General features: G+C 40.5%; 2 protein-coding genes and 1 long non-coding RNA gene across 4 annotated transcripts in view; 2 read left to right on the plus strand and 1 right to left on the minus strand.

Moving 5' to 3' along the window:
• The first annotated feature begins 982 nt into the window (after nucleotides 1-982).
• The window catches only part of LOC138945600 (uncharacterized), an 83,639-nt gene continuing 57,450 nt past the window's right edge, over nucleotides 983-27,171 (plus strand). For both annotated transcript variants that reach the window (XM_070317045.1, XM_070317047.1), the window contains exons 1-4: nucleotides 983-1,448; nucleotides 16,785-16,895; nucleotides 18,112-18,305; nucleotides 21,626-21,725. In XM_070317045.1, the coding sequence (XP_070173146.1) occupies nucleotides 1,281-1,448; nucleotides 16,785-16,895; nucleotides 18,112-18,305; nucleotides 21,626-21,725 (573 nt within the window). In that variant the 5' untranslated portion in view covers nucleotides 983-1,280. The remainder of the gene's footprint in view (nucleotides 1,449-16,784; nucleotides 16,896-18,111; nucleotides 18,306-21,625; nucleotides 21,726-27,171) is intronic.
• LOC138945598 (KRAB-A domain-containing protein 2-like) lies at nucleotides 6,908-11,197 on the plus strand. Its single transcript, XM_070317044.1, has 2 exons — nucleotides 6,908-9,407; nucleotides 9,986-11,197. The coding sequence occupies exons 1-2, from the start codon at nucleotides 8,217-8,219 to the stop codon at nucleotides 10,604-10,606; spliced, it is 1,812 nt and encodes a 603-aa protein (XP_070173145.1). The 5' UTR covers nucleotides 6,908-8,216; the 3' UTR covers nucleotides 10,607-11,197.
• LOC138945599 (uncharacterized) lies at nucleotides 13,141-16,128 on the minus strand. Its single transcript, XR_011449047.1, has 2 exons — nucleotides 15,261-16,128; nucleotides 13,141-14,609 (listed from the first exon to the last, which is right to left on the minus strand). It is a non-coding gene; the product is annotated as an uncharacterized lncRNA (long non-coding RNA).

Here is a 27,171-nt window from a genome sequence, read left to right on the forward strand (position 1 = left end):
CTGACGCGAAGTCCTCTCTCACATACACTCTTGCCGGATCGGACGTGACGTTTATAGAGATAGATTTCTTGACTGATTCGGAAAGGCATAATGAGCAATTAAGCCTCTTCTTTCGTCTACAAACGTATAGTCTTAATTAGCATAAGGCATTATATCGGATTGTTTGACAAATGGAAATTCGCGGAAGTCTACAAATACGATTTTTTGGAGGTAAGAATCAAGATTTTCGGGAGATACGACCTGATAGCTAACAGCAGATTTGATTATACCGAGAGACACTAGCTGCAAGCACATTGACAGACAGAACTTCATCGACAGACAGCGGAGAATATGAAAACAGATTCCAGATACATGAGAATTTTAGACACCCTTTTTGCAACTAATCACAAACTGAGCAGAACTTCAACACCCATCTAGGTTAATTAGGCGTTTTAAGCGTTCTCTATGGCAGATACCCTGCCGCTGATTCAAGCGAAGAGTATGTGAAAGCGTTCCCTAAAGCTGAGAATCTAGACAACCTTTTTTTGCAGCTGACCACAGAACCTGAAACTAGGCAACCGACTCCGTTTTTGTAAGTTGAGAATCTAGACTCCGTTTTTTGTGTGTAGAAGATGTGAAAGCATTCCATAATTATACTGATATAGCTGAGAATCTAGGCTCCGTTTTTGTCTAAGTTGAGAGTCAAGACTCCGTTTTTTTGCAGAAAAATGTGAAAACATTCCATATAGCTGAGAATCTAGACTCCGTTTTTTGTAAGTTAAAGAATCAAGACTCCGTTTTTGGTAAAAACAACAATGTTAAAGCATTCCATATACTGATATAGGGCCTAGCTAAGACTCTAGACTCTGATTTTTGTAAGTTGAGAATCAAGACTCCGTTTTGTTGTAAAAAAAAAAGTGAAAACATTCCATATAGCTTCCGTTCCGTTTTTTGTAAGTTAAGAATCAAGACTCCGTTTTTTGTTAAAGAAAACACCAATGTGAAAGCATTCCATATACTGATATAGCTGAGAATCTAGACTCCGTTTAAATTTTTTTTATAAAAAGTGAAAACATTCCATTTACTGATATAGCTGAGAATCTACATTCCGATTTTTGTAAGTTGACAAGAATCAAGACTCCGTTTTTTTGTAACAAAAATGTGAAAACATTCCATATAGCTGAGAATGTAGACATCGTGTTTTTGTTGTAAGTGAGCAACTGACCGCAAAGCGAAACACCCTCCCTCCTGCTCCATCTTAAAAAGACGCTTTGACTGAAGTCGTCTCCAAAGAAGACAGCATGTCGCGTACTCGAGACAAGAACCCCGAAGACAGCGACAAGACCGCGGAACCTGAGGGCGTGACCAACCGCGTTGGCGTGAGCTCTAGATCCAGCGAGAATAACGTCCAACAGCGACAACGACTGGGGTCGACGTTCGACTCGTCGTCTGGTGGCGTGTTTGGCAGGGTAGGTGTTGGTTTGCACACGTTTCTTATCATATCTGCTCGTCGGACCCTGTAGACGTTTTCTATGGCATTCCGTTTGTCAAATAATTATTTGGATACTTTTTCATGTTTTTTTCACCAGTTTTAGCTAAATAATCATTATTTAGAAGCTCATGTGCTAAATAAGTAATTGTTTATAAACAATGTAAAACAATTCTAAATATTTTTTTGTTTACGTAAACAATTCATTATTTACCTAAACAATTCATTGTTTACGTAAATAATTCATTGTTTACGTAAATAATGATTTATTTACGTAAACAATATATTATTCAGACTTATATTACATTGTTTATAAAGAATCAGCAATGTTGCTAAATAAATCATTATTTACGTAAACAATGAATTATTTACGTAAACAATGAATTGTTTTGGGAAAGCAGTTTTCATTATTTAGGGGAATCAAGAATTGACTTCTAAGCTTCATTTTTTTTCTTTGTGTATATACTATAATTCAATACAAGGTATCTCCAAACATTATTTATCAGAAAATGTTCGTAAATTTGTTTATTTTACAAGCTGAAATTGCCGTACGAAAAGAACTGAATGCGAAAACAAACAAAAGGTCAAGGTCATAACCGGGAGTGTTTAGTGTTTGCATTCTCTCCCTTGAAGTTGTTGAAAAAAAGTTTTCCGTCCTAAGTTTTCTGTTCTGTCTCAACAAAAACTTTCTCTTTCCATTTCTCTTACTGCATGATTACACTTTTTTTTTTATCTGTAGGTTACACAACACAACACAACTTGGTACAAGAAAAATGTTCATTCAAAATGAACAGCGTCGATGCAATGTCCACCAAAGATTTATTTTGGGAAGTGTTAAAAGGTTAGGGTCAAAAGTCAATGAATTGCATGTTGTGCTGGATATATAAATTGTTTATTTCAGTCAATGCTTGCTATGAATTGATCAAACAGCCACAAGAAAAAAACAAGTCGCGTAAGGCGAAATTACTACATTTAGTCAAGCTGTGGAACTCACAGAATGAAACTGAACGTAGTCCGCCGCTAGTGCAAAAGGCAGTGAAAGTGACGAGCCTGTTTGGCGCGGTAACGGTTGCGCTGTGCTTCATAGCACGCTTTACTGTACCTCTCTTCGTTTTAACTTTCTGAGCGTGTTTTTAATCCAAACATATCATATCTATATGTTTTTGGAATCAGGAACCGACAAGGAATAAGATGAAATAGTTTTTAAAACGATTTCGGAAATTAAATTTGATCATAATTTTTATACTTTTAATTTTCAGAGCTTGTTTTTAATCCAAATATAACATATTTATATGTTTTTGGTGTAACCGTGTGCCGAAACACTACGATCACCTCGGGAAGCGAAGTGCAATCAAACAGGTTTGAAAATGTTAGGGCTAATTTCTTAGCCCTATAAAAACTGTTATGCAAACCCGAAGGTTTCCATGAACATACAGACAATCGGAAACTACCACACCCTATCACAAACAGATTTCCACAAACCACGGGTGTTGACTTTAAAGGCCAACAACTCGGGTGCAGAGTCTGCTGTGAAAGGAGCGGTAGCCTCCCCTGTCACAATCGCCCCCGTTTGAAATGAACTTCGTCCCGAAGTTCCGAACCGGGAGACCACTGTCCATCCCAAGTTCGCAGAATGGGAACAGCACGAACATGTTCAGTGGTCATATTATGCCATTACCTGAACATATCATGCCGAGTCCCATCCCTGCTCGCAAGCGCCAGATGTAACCGTGTGCTGAAACACTACGATCACCTCGGGAAGCGAAGTGCAATCAAACAGGTTTGAAAATGTTAGGGCTAATTTCTTAGCCCTATAAAAACTGTTATGCAAACCCGAAGGTTTCCATGAACATACAGACAATCGGAAACTACCACACCCTATCACAAACAGATTTCCACAAACCACGGGTGTTGACTTTAAAGGCCAACAACTCGGGTGCAGAGTCTGCTGTGAAAGGAGCGGTAGCCTCCCCTGTCACATTGGAATCAGAAAAGGATGAAGAATAAGATGAACGTAAATTTGGATCGTTTTATAATTTATTTATTTTTTTACAATTTTCAGATTTTTAATGACCAAAGTCATTAATTAATTTTTAAGCCACCAAACTGAAATGCAATACGGAAGTCCGGCCTTCGTCGAAGATTGCTTGGCCAAAATTTCAATCAATTTGATTGAAAAATGAGGGTGTGACAGTGCAGCCTCAACTTGTACAAAAAAGCCGGATATGACGTCATAAAAGACGTTTATAAAAACAAAAAAAAAACGTCCTGGAATATCATTCCCAGGAAGTCTCATGTCAAATTTCATAAAGATCGGTCCAGTAGTTTAGTCTGAATCGTTCTACACACACACACAGACAGACACACAGACACACACACGCACATACACCAAGACCCTCGTCTCGATTCCCCCCTCTATGTTAAGACATTTAGTAAAAACTTTTTATAATGGGGGGCCCGGGTAGCTCAGGTGGTAGAGCACTGGACTTGTGATCGAGAGGTCGCTGGTTCGAATCCAGGCCGGGACGGACACGGGTCAACTTTATGTGCAGACCCAGAGACGGTATCCATCTCCCACCCCCGTGTCACCACAATGGCACGTTAAAGATCTTGGTCATTCTACCATAAGTGCAGATGGCTGATACCACCTAAACACGCAAACATCAAAAAGCCGTGAGGGCGTAAAACTCGAATCGTATAAACCAATTCATGTCCAATATAGCCCCTTAAAATTTACTTTTTTACTTTTTAATTAAAAAATAGAGCTTGTTTGAAACAGGTAGAAAGGAAGAGTTGATATTGCGTACGTGGGAATGTGGTGAAAAAGAGTGCTAAAAGTAGTAAGTCGGCCTCAGATCCATTTCAAATATTTATTGCAGAAAAACAAAATACAAATTAAAAACAAAACCACAGAACCATTACCAGGTGTCATAGGAATGTTTGAAAACAATAGTTTTAATTTTACACTGTAAATACAGGAATCAGAATTAAACACCTCAAATTGGCACATGCATAATGAATCACCTGGAATTGCAACAGGGAGATACTGAAGTAATTGGAAACAAACACTTGAAATTGACAGAGAAACAATTGAAAATATATTACTGACATGAGCGTACAATATTTTAATGGAAGTGCATTTTTAGCACGAAGCATCCGCAGGAGGATGCACTAACAATTACATAGTGCCACAAAATGTGTACGAACATTTCACAACCGTGCATTATTAGCACAGAACACATACATGGGGGCGCACAAAACATTATTGTACCATGATGATGATCGGGATTGTTGAAGATCTTTTCTTGGGTATGACCGCAACTGATCCAACCAGCCGCATCTGAACAAACGACGTCGAAACGGCGCGAAACACGTCCTCTCGGTTGGTCTCGGATTGACTCGGCTCCTCTCGGTCTTTTTTTGTGTGTGTCTTTTTTTCTTTTCCTTATGGTCGGAGTGGTATATTTATGTAGGCCTACATCTTAGATTAAAAATAACACCCGAAAGCTGTGTTTAATCGTTTCGCGTAAATTGTACATTTTTTTTCAGCTTTGAAATTGTTTTGGCTTGGAGAGTCAGCGCGCTTTGGCTTGGAGACTAATTCTCCACAGGCACGTTCTTCCCAACCACAGATACCAGCGTCGTCCGCGACGCTGGAATGAGCTCTGACGCGATGACGTCACACAGTCGTGTGCAGAGTTGTCCGGCCTTGCCTCTGGCATTCCGGCGGATGACTCGCGAGAAGGCAACACGCGAAATCTGCACTCTGAATCTTCCGCATTTATCGACATGGTCTCTAGTTGTAGTGTTAAACATTGCCATAACAGACAAGATAGAGATAGGGACAGAAGATTCTTTTCTGTTCCATTTGTTGTCAACGGAAAGGGCAAAGAGACAAGGGATTTGACTGCACGACGCGGGCGAGAATGGTTGGCACAGCTTCAGCTGAAGAATTTCAACTTTGAATCAACAGCTAGGAGATACGTGTGCTCTGATCATTTTGTCAATGGTAAGTGTTCTGCGCGTTCTTAGAATCCGGTTTCATTCTAGAATGGACCGGGTCCAGGTTGGAATTCTAACCCTGCGCAAGTACAGGGGTGCCATTCTAGAATGAAACCCTTGTTGCTGGTCCATTCTAGAATCGGCCGTGCGCAAGGTTGGAATTTGGGTCCAAGTTGGAATAGTCATTTCAGTTAGACTATCACACAGCCAAAGCCACAAATGTGGATTTTCTGTTTGTTTTTGTTTTTTGTGTGTTTGGTTGGGTTTTTTTCTCTCGGGTTTTTTACACTTTACTCAAAGACATCGTGAATTGGGATTGTGATGTTCTGAAAGTGATTACGATTTTGAGAGACACTCAGCACTGATCGCTACGAACGGAAATTTCCGGACTGACAGTGTTTTGCAGATCTCGCTTGTAACTGGATTTTCTGTTTGTTTTTGTTTTTTGTGTGTTTGGTTGGGTGTTTTTTTCGGGTTTTTTACACTTTACTCAAAGACATCGGGAATTGGGATTGTGATGTTCTGAAAGTGATTACGATTTTGAGAGACACTCAGCACTGATCGCTACGAACGGAAATTTTCGGACTGACAGTGTTTTGCCGATCTCGCTTGTAACTTTTAATCTTATTCATATACATGAAGAGTTTGAAACGTGGGCATATCACAGTTTGGAAGCAGGGATTCTGATAGATTAAATAAAAACTGTCAAACTTTTAGGCATGGAATTCCCCTTTGAGAGTATTTGTTGTGGTAGTACTACTACTATGAATTGCTTTCAATGTTTTCCCATAATATTATAAAACCAGACAAAAGTTGTTGATTTCTGTTTTTGTTAATGTCAACTTTTTTTTTTAAACCTGTGACAACAGCTCTATAACTCACTCTGTCCTTCTGTTGGTCTGTCTGTCGGTTAGTCGGTCTGACCGTCTGTCTGTCTGTCTGTCTGTCAAAAAAATTGTCAAAAAAACGGACATTTCCGAGAGGGAGACAGCGCTGACATTGCAAGCGGCCGAACCGGCTCTCATCACAAAAACAACTGCCCTGCAAACATTACCGCCCTGGTAGTCCCCCTTGCTATGGTCTGCCTTTGTTTATTGCGTACTCAGGAGTGTCAACTTTCTTGACATGACATGACATCGCAAGATCGCCAAAGGATTTTTTCAGGGGTAGACAAATCAGCCCCATTTTATCAAAGGGAAGGTGCAGGTGGAGACTTCAAGGGAAGACAACTCTGTCTTACCTACAAACATTACGGCCCCCTTGCTTCACGCATGTCAACTTTCCTCAGAATGGACCAGCAACAAGGGTTTCATTCTAGAATGGCACCCCTGTACTTGCGCAGGGTTAGAATTCCAACCTGGACCCTGTCCATTCTAGAATGAAACCGGATTCTAAGAACGCGCAGAACATAAGTACTCATGCTTTTGTTTACCTGCCTTGGTTAGTCTGTGTTTTATGCAAGCTGTGTTGTGATGGTAGTGTGCAGACAGTCGGTCAGTCCTGCACCGAGTGCAGTCTATGACTGAGTGAGTCAGTCTTACACTTACTCTCAGTATAACAACTTATCATGGTTGCCCAAAACCATGACTTGTGAGAAGGTGTGAAATACTTGGATTTGATAATCAGAATTTATTTGAACACTAAATGGTCATTGTTGATACAACTTTATAGTTCAGTTTTAAAGGGTAGATCTGTGTCTAGATTTACTCATTCATTTTGTTTGGGTGACTTATTTTTAAAATAACTCCCAATCCATAATTTACAATACATTTGCCTTTGATTTTTTCTGCAGGGCAACCATCTGTGAGAAGTAAACACCTACTTTGAAACTTGGGTATGGTGCGGGACACAGCCTGACAGCCCAACAAGGACAGTACCAGAGACTCAAGGAGAGGAAGAAGCTTGTGGGGAGTGAGTCAACTCCTTCTCACCCTAATTTAGCAGAGGATGCTGTTGATGGCGAAAGTGAAGGTACTTCGGATACAGCAGAACTGGCTGCTCCTCTTCCCGAGAGAGGTGACTGTGGCGGTACTTACTGCCAGACTGAAACCTATGACAATTTTGCCTGGATTTCTAAAGATGAAGAAAAGCAGCAACGGGATGAACTAAACAGGCTGGTGCTAGAAACTCGGGAACTTAAAGACGAACTTGCCAAGAAAAAAAATGACACTTGATTCTTTGAGGGACAATGACGATACTGTACGATATTTTTCTGGGATTTCTAATTTCTTCACACTTGTTACATTATTTGATTTTCTTGCATGGCATTTGCCAACACACTCGCGCAGAGCACTGACACAGTTTCAAGCTCTCATTCATGCATGTGATATATGTTACAGGGAATAACAAAATTTAGGGAATAAGCTTAATCACTGAAATTTTAAGGGAATAGGCTTATTCCCTGTTTCAACTGGGGAGTAAGCTTATTCCCTAAAAAAATCAGGGATTTAGCTTGTACCCTGAAATGGGAGATCATTTTTTTGGCTTATTCCCTGATTAGTTTGAAACACACAAACAGAAAGACGTGTACATTTTATCATAAATAAATTCGATATCAGTGAGCTTTGATCACTCTTTAAAACCATCTTTTGCTTGGAAATGAGTTCTTTCTTGACTTTTACTCACTCTCTTGATAAATACAGAATGATTTCGTGAACTGTTGTCGGTGTTTGTGTTTTGATTTTTCCTCGGGCAGATTCAGTTCAATTGAAAAAGTCAGTCGAGTCTGTGATTCATATCAAGCAACATGGACGCAAAAGAACAAGTATTTCTTGAGGAAGTGCTAAAAAATAAGGACAAAGCAAATAGATTACTTATGACCAGAGATGAGTACCACAGAATTTTAGATGAAGTGAAGGAAGCAGCAGCGACAACAGCTACTAAAACCCAACATCAAAGGCACCTTCTAAGAAGGTATGAAATTCTTACCTGTGGGCAAGTATCCAAACTCGTTCTAAAGCGAAAGGACGAAACTGAGCAACCTAAACACTTCATATTTGTTGAGGAAATGTACGATGTTTTAAAGTGCATCCATGTTGTCACTGGCCATGGTGGCCGTGATAAAATGTTGAAAGAGGCTGGGAAAAAGTATGCAAACATAACAGAGGCCAGTGTCACTTTGTTCAAGTCTTTGTGCGTTCAGTGTCAGGAAAAAAAAAGAAGACCTACGATTAAAGGCATTGTTGTAAAGCCTCTCCTGTCAAAGTCGTTTGGATCAAGATCTCAAGTGGATTTAATTGACTATCAGTCACTTAAACAGGGAGGATACTCATGGGTTATGGTCTACCAGGAACATCTTACCAAGTTTTGCGTGCTTAGAGCCCTTACAACAAAACGAGCAGCAGAGGTGGCATACCAACTTTTAGACATTTTCCTTCTCTTCGGAGCCCCGCAAATTCTTCAAAGTGACAACGGTGCCGAGTTTTGTGCCAAAGTCATCACTGAGCTAAAAGAATTGTGGCCTGATTTGGTTCTTGTCCACGGGAAGCCCCGACATCCCCAGTCACAGGGGTCTGTTGAAAGAGCAAATTCCGACATTAAGGACATGATGACAACTTGGATGGCCGACAACAGCACAACAAACTGGACAGTGGGTTTGAAGTTTGTACAATTTCAAAAGAACAATAGCTATCACTCAGGTATAAAGCAAACACCATTTGCTGCATTGTTCGGTGCTGATGCCAAAATCGGGCTTACTTCAAGCAGCATCCCAAATGAAGTTCTTCAACGACTGCAAAGTGAGGATGACCTGCAGGCTGCTCTGGGATCTCCAGAGGCTGGATCCTCAACGCTCATGCTGGGATCTCCAGAGGCTGCACCCTCAACGACCGTGCTGGGATCTCCAGAGGCTGCATCCTCAACAATCGTGCTGGGATCTCCAGAGGCTGCACCCTCAACGATCGTGCCTGGACTTCCAACGTCCTTACTACAGCATGAGGTAAGCTGCTTATTTACTCTCTCTCTCTCTCTCTCTCTCTCTCTCTCTGTTTCATTATTTTCCTCAGATATAAGAGAGGTTTGCCCTGAAATGGGGCAGGAGTCTGGGGGCAACGGCCACATTCAGTAACCGACGTAGAAAACAATGCAGTATGCCTGAAAAAAACACTAAGCATTTAGATTACAATATACATATTTTACAGAGAGAGAGAGAGAGAGAGAGGAGAGAGAGAGAGAGAGAGAGAGAGAGAGAGATGCATGAGACAGGAAGAGTTGCATGAGAGAGAGAGAGCGAGAGAGAGAGAGAGAGAGAGAGAGAGAGAGAGAGAGAGATGCATGAGACAGGAAGAGTTGCATGAGAGAGAGAGAGAGAGAGAGAGAGAGAGAGAGAGAGAGAGAGAGAGAGATTTGTGGGTTGGGGGGAGGGATGGGGGGGGGGGGGGGAGGTCGCCTTTATTTCAGAAAAATGTTCGTCACCTTATAATTATATTCCATAATAATTTATTCGCCATAAAACAATATATCCAAAATTAGTCTTTTGGCATGTCATCATTTCCAAGTTAATAATTGTTATTTCAGGTCATGGACTTCGAGCCAGGATCTTCAACGCCACCATCGGGACGTTCAACCCCAGGACATTTAACGCCAGCATCAGGACGTTCAACCCCAGGACCTTCAACGTCAGCATCAGGACGTTCAACCCCGGGACCTTCAACATCAGCATCGGGACGTTCAACCCCAGGACATTTAACGCCAGCATCAGGACGTTCAACCCCAGGACCTTCAACGCCAGCATCAGGACGTTCAACCACAGGATCTTCAACGCCAGCATCAGGACGTTCAACCCCAAGACCTTCAACGCCAGCATCAGGACGTTCAACCCCAGGATCTTCAACGCCAGCATCAGGACGTTCAACCCCAGGTCCTTCAATGTCAGGAATTGATAAGCATAAAAACAATATACTAGTCTCTCGTAAAAGGGCCTATCAGGCGCAAGAAAATCAGGCTGAAAGGATGGTGAAAAGAAGCAAGCGAATATTTCCTGAAGCTGAAGTTGGAGACTCGGTGACAGTCCCAATACCAGCAGTTGACCATGGGAGATCTGACCCAAGAAACTTGATTGGCATAATCAAAGACAAAGACGACAAAGGCCTGTACACAATTGTGGTTAAAAGTAGGCCTGTACACAATTGTGGTTAAAAGTGGGGTGCTCCAAGGCAAATATTCACGAAATCAATTTGATGTTTGCACATATTCCATGCACAATCTACAGGATATGAACGAGGAATGTTCTATTTCACTACGAGCAGCTGTGAGGCAAGAGTCGAACTGTGGGGGACAGGGGTACATAAAATGTAACTGCTCGGGATCAAAACGGTGCAAGACAAACCGATGCTCTTGCTTCAAGGCTCGCATGGCTTGCAACTCAAGATGCCATGCCCTCTTGACGTGCTCCAACAAAAATTGAAGATCACACTTTGAACGTGCTGTGGTAGATTGAAGAAATAAAAAAACAGAGCTTTGGACTTCAATTGTTTGCTTCAAGTCGCGGATAAAGTATGAAGTCAAGTCACTGTAGGTGATTTTCATGTTCAAATTTATACAATCTGTACTTTGCATGATTTGAATGTATACGTTCGTGTTCATATCAACCAGTCCGCAGAATATGTAAATGTTTTGACATGTTGCCCACTTCTTATTAGGGCTTTCATTGTTTGTGTGCAGCAATATTTTTATCTTGTATTTTGATCCTTGTGTATTCATGAATAAACCAATGTTTAAAGCAACAAATCTTGTATTAGTGTTTCTGTTTGTGTGCTTTAAACTAATCAGGGAATAAGCCAAAAAAATGATCTCCCATTTCAGGGTACAAGCTAAATCCCTGATTTTTTTAGGGAATAAGCTTACTCCCCAGTTGAAACAGGGAATAAGCCTATTCCCTTAAAATTTCAGTGATTAAGCTTATTCCCTAAACTTTGTTATTCCCTGTAACATATACGCCTTAACACACCTCTGCAACACCTGGCATACATCTTTTCTGTGTCAAGAACAACTGCCAGCAAAGTTTTTCACGAGACTGTGCATATCATGTACCACAGACTGCAGCCACTTGTTTTCTGGACAGACAGGCGAAGTATAAAGACAAGTCTACCGCCACAATTCCTTCCCTATCCATGGAACAGAGTAGTCATCTTGAACACACACGGCCAGTACCGTGTAACTGGCCTTGGCACGGAACGATCCAAGGGGGGCAATCTCAGTCATCTCAAAGAGGGAAATCCAAACGCAATCCGCTTTGTTCGATTTTATGGGCTTGGACGATAGAGAAAAATAAGAAAAGCAAAAGCTGGAGTCCAGTCTGGACGAAACTGCTATCAAGAACGCAGAATTGCTTTTTCTGAGGTTTTTTTTAGCCGTAAGCACCATGTTTATCGGAGCAGGAAACTCTTCCATAGTGAGGCCCCTTTGTTGGTTTCACTGCGGCCGCATTGTGAACAGCAGTTGAACATGGCGCTTACGGCTAAAAAAAAACTCAGAAGAAATTAATTCTGCGTTCTTGATAGCAGTTTCGTCCAGACTGGACTCCAGCTTTTGCTTTTCTTATTTTTCTCTATCGTCCAAGCCCGTAAAATCAAACAAAGCGGATTGCGTTTGGATTTCCCTCTTTGAGATGACTGAGATTGCCCCCCTTGGATCGTTCCGTGGCAAGGTCAGTTGCACAGTACATGTACTGGCCGTGTGTGTTCAAGATGCAGAGTAGTGTCCATTATTGACTGTTTTGAAATATATTCATTGAGAGACCCTCCAGTGTTGATGCTAGTGCACTCACCTGGTCAAACTACAAGCACAACAATACAATTAAATACCTAATATCAATTACACCTCAAGGCCATAATTCTTTTATTTCTAAAGGGTGGGGTGGGCTTTCAAGTGACAAGCACATCACTGCAAATAGTGGGTATCTAGACAATATTGTACAAAATGATGTGATTTTGGCCGACAGGGGATTTGACATTAATGAACTAGTGGCTATGAGAGGTGCACAAGTGAAAATCCCTGCCTTTACAAGAGGGAAGAGTCAGCTTACAGCTTATGAGATAGTCAACACGCAAACTAGCTAATCTGAGAATTTATGTTGAACGAGTTATCGGTATTCTTTGTGGAAAGTACAAAATTCTGAACTCTGATATTCTGACTGATCTTTTGTTTGCAAGGGAAGAGGAAAAAGTGGTAACACTGGACAAAATAGTCACTGTATCATCTGGGCTTGTCAATGTTTGCACTGGTATCATGTGATTCTTGCTGTGACGCTGCATAAACACAGCCTCGTGAACTGAAGGCATTGTTTAGACTAGAGAATATGTTAATTAAACTGTGGTGTATTGTATCTGATTCTGATGTCAAGCATGAGCAGTAGCAATAGTCTTTCTGTTATGTTTTCACTGGACGGAATCTTGAATTTGAAGATGAAGGCATTGTTTAAAGAATGTGTTAATTAAACTGTGGTGTATTGTATCTGATTCAGGTGTCTCACATGAGCAGTAGCAACAGTTTTTCTGTTATCATGTTTTCACTGGATGGAATCTTGAATTTGAATATACATGTGTATATGATCTGACCTGCTGCTATTTCCTTCCAATTCAAGAGCAGATTTCACTCTTTCTATCACACACACACACACACACACACACACACACACACACACACACACCACTTTAACATACACTTTGAAATCATTTTGCATAAATGTGACATGTATTGACACAACTGACAAAGGTTGAATTATGCTGATTAACCTCAAAATAGCTCTACACAGGAAACAAGATAAGGAGCATTGAAAAATTAAATGGCCTACACTTGAAATGCGAGCACACATTTAAACTACCAATAACATGCAACTGCAAGCAACACTGAACATACCACTACCAGTATTGCAGGTATGAAGCCAAAGTGAAGAGAACACTTTCACTAAATGTTCAAAATTGAAATAACATACTGTGGGTATGTGAGTCATTAACTATTCATTATGATCAAAGACCTGTGCGCTTTTTTGCAGAAATAAATGTGTTCAATTTTGTTGTCATCAAAACAGAACTAGTTGATAATAGAAACTAACTTTCAGTTCCACTGCCAATTTAAACACTGTATTACTTGACTGTACTGATGCAGAACTACGCTGGACCACACACTCTTATTTGTTCCCTAAATCAAGCAGCCAATCCGTGTCACTGGAAACATTGAACAAGGAGAATGAACAATATACCTGGCTGAATAAGTTGATAATCAAACTGCTCATGCATGATTCTTTGTTATTCACAGCAGTGGATGTAAAACAATCACAAAATAAGGTCCTGTATGCATCATAATTTATACTTGTAGCACTTGATTTTGTATTGTGGTCGGTGATCCTAAACAAAATGTATGTCTACATCTGTGCATGATTTTACTTTAAGAATAAAATGAAACAAGAATGGAACAATTGATGACTTCTCTGTGAGTGTGAACTGTGATTTAAAACATTACATGCTCTCTTTTCTCTCCCTCTCTTCTTCTTCTTCTTCTGCGTTCGATGTATTCTCTCCCTCTCTACAACTTTACTACTGCCACTTTCTATGTGTACAGTCATACATGATGTTTGTTTTCCCACACACATGAGCAAGCGAGTGGCATTGTCACTGTTTCTTGCTGCGTTTCACGGCTGGTGTTTGCAGCTGCTCCTGGTTCACATCCACTGCTTGTAGAGGCTCAGCTTCTCTGTCCAGCCAGTTTCCAACTAGCTCTGGAAGAACTGCGAGTCTGAACACTTTCAAAGCTTTCTCCACACACATTGCCCAAAAATCACAGTCAGGCAATACTCGGACAATAACTTTATCCACAGTAGTCCACACCATGAAATCGCAGTAGGAGGAACTGGTCATAACAATCTGGCACTGTACTTGACTAAAGTATGGGTGGTCTTTGCGCAGACAAAGCATCCCCTCACTGTTAGATTCCAAACAGAAATGGCGGTCTGCCACAGCACACTCAACAGCTGACTCCTTGAAGGTGAAGGGACGTGTGTGCAGGTTTCTCCAACTCCGGCCATGCCGGTTTCTCCAACTCCGGCCATGCAGGTACAGTGTGCTGCCAGTATGTTGCCATCAGAAGTGGTGATGATCCAAGGAGAAAGTGCTGGTTCATTAAGGCGTTGTGAATGAAGAATCTGAAAAATAAATTGAAGGTCGCACAAATCAGCATTCAGCTAGGTCAATCGAATGAATATAACTCTAAGACGCACATAACGTGCTTTACAATAACCTTAGGCCTAAAAAAAAAATAGGTGTGGTTACGGTAACCCGACCTACCCTATTTTTAGGGGCCGATCCTATAACTTTTTATTACATTTGTCAAAAAAAAAAAAAAACCGAGTGCAAAAAACGCTATGAAAGCGAAAGCGCCCGAGTCGCACACTTATTTCCCTGTCAAGTAGGTTTAATTTGTACACATTAGAAAAAAAAGTTTAAAAAAAAAAAGTGATTGCCTACCTACCTACCCTATTTTTTTTGGCTATGTTACCGTAACCACACCTTTTTTTTTTTTGGCCTTAACAATGAAAAGTAAACAACAGATTTTTAACTGAATATGAACATGAAGCTCATTATAAATTTATATAATATTTTGCAAGCTATTTCAAAATATAAATATATTCAAGACTATCTACAGCTTTTGTCGTAGTCCAGAATACAAACTGAAGCGAAGAATATATCAAAGACAAAGCCTCAACACAATATCCTGAACTGCAACTTGTGATATCAGCAACACAAGACAGAGAACACTCACGTTCATTCATTATAAACTGAAAGCACATTCTTACCTTTGCAGAAATGACAGAGTTCTGGGCTGTAGCACTTGACATCCCTCACCCAGCCAGAGACAAAAAGTCGGTAGGAATCAAAACTGTTGTAAGCTTTTCAGCTGCTCACATACATGTGTATCTGTATGCATGCACTCTTGCCAAGCACAAAATAATTTACGATGTTGATGTAACTCAGTTCTGGCAGATCGTCCGGATTTGCTGACCAGCACCTGGTTGAGAATGTCATACGGATCATTCCCGTCAATCTCCAAAATCTTCTGGTGGTATCGCCGCCTCTCCTCTGGTAACAATCGCTCAGAATATTTTCGCTTCTCGCCCGATCGCAATGTTTTGCATGAGGCCTGTGCATGAGGCAAGGGAAGTCACTCCAGAGTCTTCTCGGAACGCGTCGGAGGCATTGTTTCCCGTTTTTCAACGGTTCACAGCTGTTTTTACTTTTCTCTTTGAAATGAAACGATGAAAGGAAGAGAAATGGAAGGACAGGCATGTTGTTGGGACATAAACAGAACAGAGAACATAAGGGGGAAAAAACTGTGTTTCAACAACTTCAAGCAAGAAAATGCAAACACTAAACACTCCCGGCAGGGAAACACCTTAATTGACCTTGACCGTTGACTGTGTATGAGATCAGTTATTTTCGTACTCGGCTTGTAAAATAAATAAAATAATATCCAAACAACAGCTATTTTAAGATAAGAGTGTGTGGAGAGACCTTGTATTCAATTATAGTAATCACTGAAAGACATAAAACTTAGTTCAGAAGCGAATCCTAGAAACCCCTAAATAATGGAAAATGTGTTGGCTAAACAATTCATTGTTTACGTAAATAATTCATTGTTTACGTAAATAATGATTTATTTAGCAACATTGCCGATTCTTTATAAACAATGTAATATAAGTCTAAATAATATATTGTTTACGTAAATAAATCATTATTTACGTAAACAATGAATTATTTACGTAAACAATGAATTGTTTAGGTAAATAATGAATTGTTTACGTAAACAAAAAATTATTTAGAATTGTTTTACATTGTTTATAAACAATTACTTATTTAGCACATGAGTTTCTAAATAATGATTATTTAGCTAAAACTGGTGAAAAAAACATGAAAAAGTATCCAAATAATTATTTGACAAACGGAATGCCATAGTTTTCTGGTTAAATATCACCTTAAAAAGATACTCAGCCTGGCTAGAAGAGAGAGAGAGAGAGAGAGAGAGAGAGAGAGAGAGAGAGAGAGAGAGAGAGAGAGAGAGAGAACTTGACCTGCCCTGTGACGGCTTAACTCTTTGGAATTGTGCTGTATGATATCCCACACACACACACACACACACACGCACAACCTCACACACACACACACACGCACGCACGCACGCACGCACGCACACTGACAGACTGGCACACACACACATACACACCCACACACACACCCCTCCTATACACACATACACACGCACACACCCACCCCCTCGCCACCCCCTCACACACACAAACTTGAAGATTTAGAGTTGGTTACAGGTTGCAACCGCTCAAGAAAAACATTCCGAAGCAACTCTTCGCAGACAAAGGATGAACAATTACTCCGCAACTGTGCAGACCGCGACTTTGGATGGGTCCTCCGCTCGCAGGGTATTATATAGTACAACAGTGGAACCCCCCCCCCTTTTTAGGACCCCCCCCCCCCCTTTATGACCTTTAAAAATCTGAAATAAATCAGGTCTTAAAAAAGAGGGAGTCTTAAATTGGAGGTAAATTTACCGGGGTTATGAACTGAAAATCTGAAAAAATCAAGGTCTTGAAAAGGAGTATGTATTACATGGGTGGGGTGGGGGGTGGGGTGGGGGGGGGGGGGGGTTCTACTGTAGTAGTAGTCGTAGTCATAGTCGTAGAAGTATTAATGGTCATCTTATAAATGGTTTTACAATAAACGGCCTCATCACAAAGATTTGCACTCTAACGCATCTGCCAATTTTGTTTAAAGCGTGTAGAATATTAGTAGCTAATAAGCAGCAGTAGCAATCGGGAGGGCTTCTCCGTTCACAGGGTGGTGGACGTAGTTGCAATGATAATAACAACACTAATAATAATATTAATAATAACAATTCTATTGATGATGGTGATGATAATGATGATGATGATGATGATGATGATACTATTGATAACAATCATAGAATTATTATTTACCTATGAATCACACACACAGACACACACACACACACACACACAAAACATACAAACACACACGCACACACACACACACAGACACACACACACACATACATACACACACATACACACACACCGCATCACACCACCCACGTACATACCACATCACATAACACACACACACCCACACACACACATACCACACTACACACACCAAGCTACAGACACCACATATCCATGCACACACATCACACCACACCACACATTCAACTCTCACACACAAATACACATCACACCACACCACACAACACATTCACACACACATCACACACCACACGCACACACATACACACAAACACATACACACACCCAGCTAAACCCACAAATACACACACACCACCTCAACACACCACACACACATACACTCACTCACACACGCACAGAGAAACGAACGGATATTCATACTCAGTCCGTGTTTCCATCAAGCAACGAAACACGATACGCAAATACACCCCAACCCCCCTCCCCCCCCCCCCCCCCCAAAAAAAAAAAGAAAACAACAACAAACAAACGCCCCCCCCCCCCAAAAAAAAAAAACCAAAAATCAAAAACAACACACACACACCAAGGAATTAGGTCATTTAGAGCAAGCCGATGATTGCATGTGCATCACGTGCAGATGTTGAAGACGGAGAGGTTCGTGCTCCCTGAACTGACAGTCAAGGACCTGTTAAAGCCGAATGAGGACCCATACAGCTCGAGCGGCAATGATGTCTTTGGTCTGACGTCCAATGCCGTCTGCTACAAGGGCTGGGCTGTGTTACGGCCATCTATGAGTGACGTAGTTGACCCATCATCAGAACAGACTGACCGGTGAGTCCATCCTGTCAAAGACATGACACGATCCGAGTTCTAAATAAATAGGGATAAAGGGACGTTAGTGCTCTTCTCAGTCTCGACGGGCGGGGTGGTCTTGTGGATAAGACATCGGCTTCCTTATCGGAAGGTCGTGAGTTCAAATCCCGGCCGCGGTCGCCTGGTGGGTTAAGGGTGGAGATTTGTTCCGATCTCTCTGGTCAACTTGTGTGCAGGCCTGCTAGTGCCTCATCCCCCTTCGTGTGTACACGAAAACACAAGACCAACTGTGCACGGAAAAGATCATGTAATCCATGTCAGGTTTCGGTGTGTTACAGAAATACAAAAATACCCAGCATGCTTCCGCCGAAAACGGCGTATGGCTGCCTGAATGGCGGGGTAAATAGGGTCATACACGTAAAAACCCACTCGTGCAAAAGCATGAGGGAACGTGGGAGTTTCAGCCCATGAACGAAAAAGAAGAATAGAAGTTAGCACTCTAAATTCACGAAGAAGTGGCTTTGATCCTCATAATTTCATCATCATCATTTGAGACATAAGTCATACACGACTACATAAAAGAAAATTGCTAGCCAGTGATAGAAGCCTGACAAGAATCTAGGCAGAGATACGTACGTCTGTCGGCGACATACCGGACCGCACAGGAAAACTAACTAGCCTGTGAATGGATCTTGTGAAGACATAAACTTTTACGAATTCATAAAAGAAGATAGCTAGTCCATGAATGAATCCCGATCAAATATATATGACTCCATAAGAGTCGATGGCGTGCTCGTGAGTGCATCCTAATAAGGGGCTGGGAAGAGATACATCGTCTGTCAGCAACACATCAGACCCCGCAGAAAAACTAGCTAGCCTGCGAGTGAATTCTGTGAAGAAATAAGACTCACACGACTCCATAACATTTGGTAATTTCATATAGCCCTGTAAGGTTTCTCTCGTGGAAATTCGGATTGCCCAGTTTCTCCCTGGGAAAAGCGAACTCCTGCACAGGACGGCGATACTAATTTTATCACTAACACTGATTGGTGTAGCTAGCCCGTGAATGAATCCTGCGAAGGCATAAAACATACAAACACACTTCCGTAAGAGGAAATCAATCATTCAATTAACCAATTAATCCAAGCGGAGCGCGGGCGGAGCCCGCGCGTAGCGAGGTAGTTTTTTTTTTCATCTCCCAGCACTGAAATTTTTTTTTGCCAAGTGGTGTCTGTCTGTGAACATTGTTCTAGAATTCATCTTTTAGCACAATATTAGCGACACTGTTTGGACAATTCTATTAAAATTAGGCGTACAAACTGATTTTGTTTCGGGGAATCCTCTCAGAGGATCAGAATTTTCATATAATATCATCGGAAGCTGTTACAACGGGAAAATGTGAAACTTTTGTCACTTTTTAACATGGAATTTCATCTTTGAGCGTTTCAAGCGGACTTTAATAAAATAGTTATTTGCGAATTAAGCAGCGGAAGACACTCACCGGTTCAACATGTGTATGGTCATTAAACCTCAAAACATTTCAGTAAGTGGTTTAGACAAACACCTCCGACATGTGAGGGTGACTGGTTTGTAGCTGAAGAGTTTTTTTCTAAAGTGTGTTCTAAATACAAATGACGTACTGGTAATGCTGTAATGAGTTGTTCTAATCTTGTTCTTGGAACTCTTGCTGTTCCAAGCTTGTTCTTAGCAAGTCTTGGTGACGAGAACAAAGACTATCAATGAAATCTTTAGAAATAACCTCTGACAACGACGACGATGACGACGACGACGACGATAACAACAACAACAACAAATGACATCGACGACGACGACAACAACAACAACAACAACAACAACAACAACAACAAAAACAACAACACAAGAACAACAACAATCACGACAACGAACATGACAACAACAACACCAACAACTACGACGACAACTGGAACGACTGGGTTATGATGACATCACCAATGATTTAAAGGCCGTTAAAAAATCGTTAAATCCTATTTCTTCACTGATTCTTATGAAATTTTAAAGGTAGGTTTGTTGTCCCCAACTTATTTTCACTCCATACTTTTCCAGAAGAAAAACATAATTTTGGCAGTTAAAAACCGTTAAATTTCAATTCTTCACCGATATTTATGAAATTTTGTGGGTAGGTTCGTTGTCCCCAACTGATTTTCACTCTATACTTTTCCAGAAGAAAGACATAATTTTGGCAGTTAAAAAACGTTAAATTTCAATTCTTCACCTATCTTTATGAAATTTAGTGGGTGGGTCCGTTGTCCCAAACTGAATTTTAAGACATACTTTTCCAGACAAAAAACCTTATTTTTGGCAGTTAAAAACCGTTAAATCTCAATTCTTCATCGATATTTATGAAATTTTGTGGGTAGGTTCGTTGTCCCCAACTGATTTTCACTCCATACTTTTCCAGAAGAAAAACATAATTTTGGCAGTTAAAAACCGTTACATTTAAATTTTAACCTATCTTTATGAAATTTAGTGGGTGGGTCCGTTGTCCCAAACTGAATTTCAAGACAAACTATTCCAGTCAAAAAAACTTATTTTTGGCAGTTAAAAACCGTTAAGTCTCAATTCTACACCGATATTTATGACATTTTGTGGGTAGGTTTGTTGTCAGATTTGACATGATGGCAGAATTGAAAGTGTGAGATATCCTGATGTTTCACAATTTATGCTGCATAATTCAGCCCCATAGGCGCTTGAATTTTAGGTGGAGTTGGGTTTTTTTTCAGCCCAAACCAGTAACCCCCACATGGTTTTCATGTCCCTTTCTGAGAGACTTCAAGAAGTTTCAATTTGACGTCATGATTAGCCTGCCGCATTAGCAAGTATGAAAACACGTCATCGATGACACATTTTAAGACAGAGAGAGAGAGAGAGAGAGAGAGAGAGAGAGAGAGAGAGAGAGAGAGAGAGAGAGAGAGAGAGAGAGAGAATCATGTACACACAGATGGACGACTTCGCTTGGGGTATGTACTGCCCGGCAGTACACATCTACTTAATTAATAGATAAATAAAATAGTCAGTCAGTCATTCAATCATTTAGTAAGTCAGTCAGCGAGTCAGTCAGTCAATTAATTCATCCCGATTTCTTTTCACCACTTAGACGTCCACTCACTCACTCACTCGCTCACTAACTCGCTCGTGCACTCGCTTGCTCGGTCATTCACTCACCCACTCACTCACTCACTCACCCACTCACGCTCTCGTTCACTCACTCACGCACTCACTCACTATACTCAGGCAAGCAACCCCCCCTCTCCCCGCCCTCATTGTGATCTGAAAGCTGTGTTTGTGTGTGTGGACAGACCCAACAGGGAAGCACGAACACGAACAGTGTTTGCGGAGCGCCCCAGTATCCTGACTGATCGGCTGGAAAACTTCAAGGAGCTGTATAAATCCTATGAGGTACCTTGATACTTGTGGTGTTTTTTGTGTACAGTAGAACCCGCTTATAAGAAATTCAAGGGGACATCATTTTTGCTTTATTTCTTTTATCCGAGGAAGTTGTGTCAAGGAGGTAACAACTTCTTTCTTATAACCAGTGCCTTCTAATAAGGGAGTTTCTTTCATCCTGAGAATTTTAAGTGGAAGAAAGAAGGCATTTGGCAGGTAAATGAAAAGTCCTTTCTTGTAAGCGATGTTTCTTACAAGCGATGTTCTTTTTGGTGGGTTCGACTGTATATGTTTTCCAATGCTTTTGTTCAGAGGCTTATATTTTTTGATAAATCGCCTTTTGGTAAGGGGGCCATTACCAGTTTTTTTTTTACAAAGTAATTTTTCGTGAAGGCATCTATATACGACTTGTGTCTGTCTGTCTGTCTGTGTGTGTGTGTGTGTGTGTGTGTGTGTGTGTGTGTGTGTGTGTGTGTGTGTGTGTGTGTGTGTGTGTGTGTGTGTGTGTGTGTGTGTGTGTGTGTGCGCGATGCATGGCCAAAGTTCTCGATGGATCTGCTTCAAATGTGGTGGGCATATTCAGGTACACCCGGGACAGGACACAACCTGGTCGATATTTCAACACGTGCTCTCAGCGCGCAGCGCTGAACCGATTTTGGTTCCACCTCAGCTACCCGGGCCCCCATACCGACACACCAAAGCCGCTAGACCACATCACAACGCCAAAGTTCTCGGTGGATCTTTTTCAAATTTGGACACCGTATTCAGCTACACCCCGGACACAATATCATCGATGAGATATTTCAACACGTGCTCTCAGCGCTCAGCGCTGAACCGATTTTGGGTTTTCTGTTCATTTCACCATTCCCAGTAACTCTTCCTTATCTTCTCCAGTGTTTTGCGTTTATCTCCCTTCCTTCGTGTGGCTTCAATCCATATCCCCGTTTCTACGTTACTATTTTTAGAATGTCACTGCGCTGTCCAGAACGCTTCCCTTGCACCCGTAAGTTGTTCTTACTGTCAAAGTGAAAAGGTCGAATCAATTTATAGCCACGCGAAAAATACACTGTCACCTATCTCTATATATTTATAGATATGACTAAGTGCCAAAAGGTGCGCACGAAAAGCGGACAAAGGGGCTAAAAAATAAAAGTTGACAAACACGACTGATATTGTGATTTTTGTTAAGACAACAGATGCTGGAACCCAATTACGAAAAGAAAAGATAAATTTACCCAAATGATTTTACAAATAACGATAATTTTGTTCGTTATATCATTCAAAACGGCACTGAGTCATAGCATTAAGGTTATCTCGCACGTTTTTAAAGCTAGGGCTTTGAAACTTGGCACACAACCAAAGTATAATGACCTCCAGGTATGGTGCACATCACATTAAACAACATTGAATTTCAAGGTCACAGCGAGGTTAAATTTCCTTTGCAAACTGGAAAATTGTCGTTGTCACGTCTTACATGTTTTAATACTAGATCAGTTAGACTTTACATACTTCACATACTTTCAGCATTTTTATAAAACCTCATTAAAAGTGACCTGCTGGTTAATCTTTGTCAAAGTTCAAGGTCACAGCGGGGTCACATCTGGTCCAAATGTGGAATATTTTCAATTTATTCAGCGCGTTTATAGCACGAGCTTTGAAAATACACACAGTTCTAGTGTATAATGTTCACACACGATTAAAGTCTGGTTGAAAAAGTCAAGGTCACAGCAGGGTCGCGTTGAGGTCAAACATATACATTTTTCAATGAGGTTTTCTCATATGTTTTTTGAAGCTAGGGCCTTGAAACTTGGCACACTACGCAAGTTAAATTAAACCTCATCAAATTCCAAGGTCACAGTAAGGTTAAAGATCCTTTAAGGATATTTTCTAAAAAAGGTGACCGCCTGGTTAATGTTTGTCAAATTTCAAGGTCACAGCAGTGCCATCTGGCTTAAACTTTGAAAAATTGTCAATTTCTTCAACTAGTTTTATAGTGTTTGAAGTCATTCACACATGATGAAAGTCTGGTTGATAAAATCAAACGTCAAGGTCGCAGCGGGGTCGCATTGAAGTCAGACACATACAATTGTCATTTTCACGAACGCCTTTTAAGCAACACCTTTGAAACTTCACACATTCCAAAGTTTTGATGTTTGGTTATAATCAAAGTGTGGTCAATTTCCATGATTGAGAGCATTCAGAGGGGTCAAGTTGAGGTCACACAAAAAATGATAATCTTTATAAGACTCACGTTTGCTGCTATTGCTCACTTGACATTGGTGAAAGTGCTTATTTTATAATTGTTGATCTTGATGTTTTGACCAATTAATATTACTAGGATCAACCATACCAGATTTCAAAGTCCAGAAGTTGTCAAACCTCAAACCTGTTGGAAGTTTCAAAGATTTAAGCATCAACAAATTTCTATTTGATTTGACCTTAAATAACAGATTTGACCTTAAATCTTAAAACAGATCAACCAGACTTTGGTTTTATATAAATTGAAGTTCAATACAATTTCCTTTTTTTTTTTTACCCACGCGAGACCCTGCTATGACCTTCACATTTCTCAAGGATCAACCTTGAATTCTCCATGTTGAACAATCATTAAGCAAAAGCGTTGTTTGAAGTTTGAAGGTTCTAGCTTCAAAAATCTCTGAAAAAATATGTTTCATCCGTTTTCTGAACCACATGTGACCCAGCCGTGACCTTGAAATCTGACAAGGGTCAACAAGACTTTTACCATGCATGGGGGCGATTAAACCCCAAATGTGTGTGAAGTTTCAAGGTTTCAACTTAAAAAACGTCTGAGAAAAATATACATTTTCCTTTTTGGACAATGTGTTGCACGCAAGACAACACGACAAACGCTCGTGTTATCATTCTTTTACTTTAAGGTCGACTTGCGTGCCCGCTCTTTCGCTAATCTCAATTAAAATTCATCTTGGAAGTTCGGTTTTATTACGCTTTTAATTAAGAAGATTAAACTAAGACAACAAATAGTTAGTTTTACCCATTAAACTCGATAAGGTAGTGACATTTTATGTTGAACGCAAGATGGTGTCGCACGCAAGATCTGAAAAGATGTTGACGACATAATTTCAACACTTGATAGCGCATTCGTGGTTCGTGATTTCTTCACAAATTTTGAACACAGAATGTGTCACGTGGTTCCGTAGATGAAGTAGATCTTTGTACATGTAAATTTTGTTTTTAAAAGAAAATAACCGTTAATTACCGAACATTTTGTCGCACGCAAGATATGACGAAATTTTCAAATCGTTTTCAAAAATGCTGTTCAAAAGTTCTGCAGTCTTTGCTGGATTACTTGAAAGACAGCAGTTTGATACACCGTTATCGCTTGACGTGTCGACATCAATTCCAGAGTTTTTGAAAAAGAAATTTAGTAAATATCTGCGATTGAAAAATGTATGCCGTGATGACGACACATCTTGCGTGCGACACCTTAAAATTCGGTTATCGAAAAAAAAAAATTCTCTCGAGATTTAGATTTGACGTTTGGTCTCGTCTGTAAAGCGATGTTTCAGGCATTCAATCAAACTAAATGCAATACATTTGTGCTTCTTGTTATTTTTCTGTGGCATATTCAAAACACGAGGTACCACGATGTCCTTTTTCAGATGGCCGGTTTTGGCGTTATTTTTGACTTTAAACAAAGATAACTTCAAAACCGTTCAAGTCAGACACACGAAATTATGTCCACTATCTCTTCGCACATTCATCCACACACACACCAATTTTCAGCAGACACACGTTTTTAGAAACATTTTTATTGTAAAACAAAGTCGTCTTCTGTTCTGTGAGCACCTTTTGGCACTTAGTCATATAGATATACATATATATATATACGGCTTCTCTGTGTGTGTGTGTGTTTGTGTGTGTGTGTAAGCAACACCTGTGGATTATAGAGTTCTGTTTGTGATGGGGTCTAGCGGCTTTTGTCTGTCTGTATGTTCTGGCATTTGAGAAGCCACAACAGATAATATAGGGCTAAGAAATAAGCTCTAAAATTCTCAATCCCGTTTGACAGGACTTCGCCTTCAAAGGTGATTGTGGTGAACCGCCACGCTGTCTGTCTCTGTCTCGCGATTCACCCCGGCGAAGCCGGGTATTCCTCTAGTATTATATAAGTTAGGTCTTCATAAACACTACTACATATCACAGCAAACGCTTCCCTCTATAAACATCACGCGCTGCTTGGTCACCATGGTAACCACCTTTAATCCATTATACACCCGTCGTTTGCACGTGTGAAAAAAAGCGTTTAAAGGAATCTACTATATAATACTGGTAGGATTTTCGGTGGTTTTTCGATTCCTGTGACCAAACCGCGCGGATTTGTGCCTTCTCCTTCGGTTGCTATGCCAACGTGACCCAGGAAATCGATTCCGCTAGGTCCCGACTTCCAATTTTGTCCACGAACAAAGTTTGAAGAGGTTTGTCTCGCAAATTTGAGCAGACAACAGTGAACTTTGACCTGAACTTTGACATCGCGGCGAAAGAGATCTGTGATTGGTTCTTCTTCAACTTTCGGTTCGACTAAACACGCGACCGCACCTCAGACGAACCTAGCTGTGTGTTTTATTTCTCTACCCCAGACGAACCTAAAATAATAAGAAGATAGATAGATCTGTTTATCTGTTAATGGAACTCCAAAATATTCCATAGATTTGTTTACTAAATAGTTCGAAACATTATCACCTGATAAGTCGCCGTATAACCTTATAGGTTCCAGCGACTAAATATTTTCCCCCGGTGCAACCATAGACATGTACGTCATCATGATCTCCCCTTAATTTGACCGTTATTTTGGCTGTCTTAGTGAAATGGTAAGATATATCTCTATGTTTTTTACATGTAAGTGTTCGGAAAAAATACAGTTATAGCAGTTATGTACAAAAATAAGCAGCATATGCTCTTTTCGCCAAAGTAAAGTCCTTTTTTCTTCTGGTTTCTTATATGTGTCACAGCACACCGCAAGCTTTTAGGCGAATAGCAAGTGAGTGGTATATATATATCATCAATTTTATAGTAGGTAACGGTGTAAATTAGTTGCCATGTTCATGTCCATTATACGTTTTCCATATTCCATATGTGTCATTTAATTGTGTGTTGCTTGATGCCATGTATGTATGTGTGTGTGTGTGTACATGACTTTAAATAAGCATGGATTGGATGTGTGCACTCGATTGTGTGTGTGAACCATGTATATATTTTCTGTTGTCAATTACATATGTTATACTATGCGTTTGAATCATTAAGTATTTTAGACGTCATACTTTTTTTCGTATCTTCACGATGGCTTTTTACCCGTTTAAATTTTAATGCTTCCAACTTTCAAAGCGCTGCACGGCTGGGAAGAGATGCGCACTTTTATCACTGTTGTTCATGTAGACGTAATCATGGATTCATGCAAACGTCATACCTGCTGTATTTT

This window comes from Littorina saxatilis, linkage group LG13 (assembly GCF_037325665.1).
Source record: "Littorina saxatilis isolate snail1 linkage group LG13, US_GU_Lsax_2.0, whole genome shotgun sequence".
Lineage (NCBI taxonomy): Eukaryota > Metazoa > Mollusca > Gastropoda > Littorinimorpha > Littorinidae > Littorina > Littorina saxatilis.

Excerpts from the sequence above, each read along its gene's own strand:
- LOC138945598 (XM_070317044.1), top strand. The coding sequence starts at position 8,217 with ATGGACGCAAAAGAACAAGTATTTCTTGAGGAAGTGCTAAAAAATAAG. Across the intron at positions 9,408-9,985 it reads CGTCCTTACTACAGCATGAG|GTCATGGACTTCGAGCCAGG; the intron begins GTAAGCTGCTTA and ends TTGTTATTTCAG.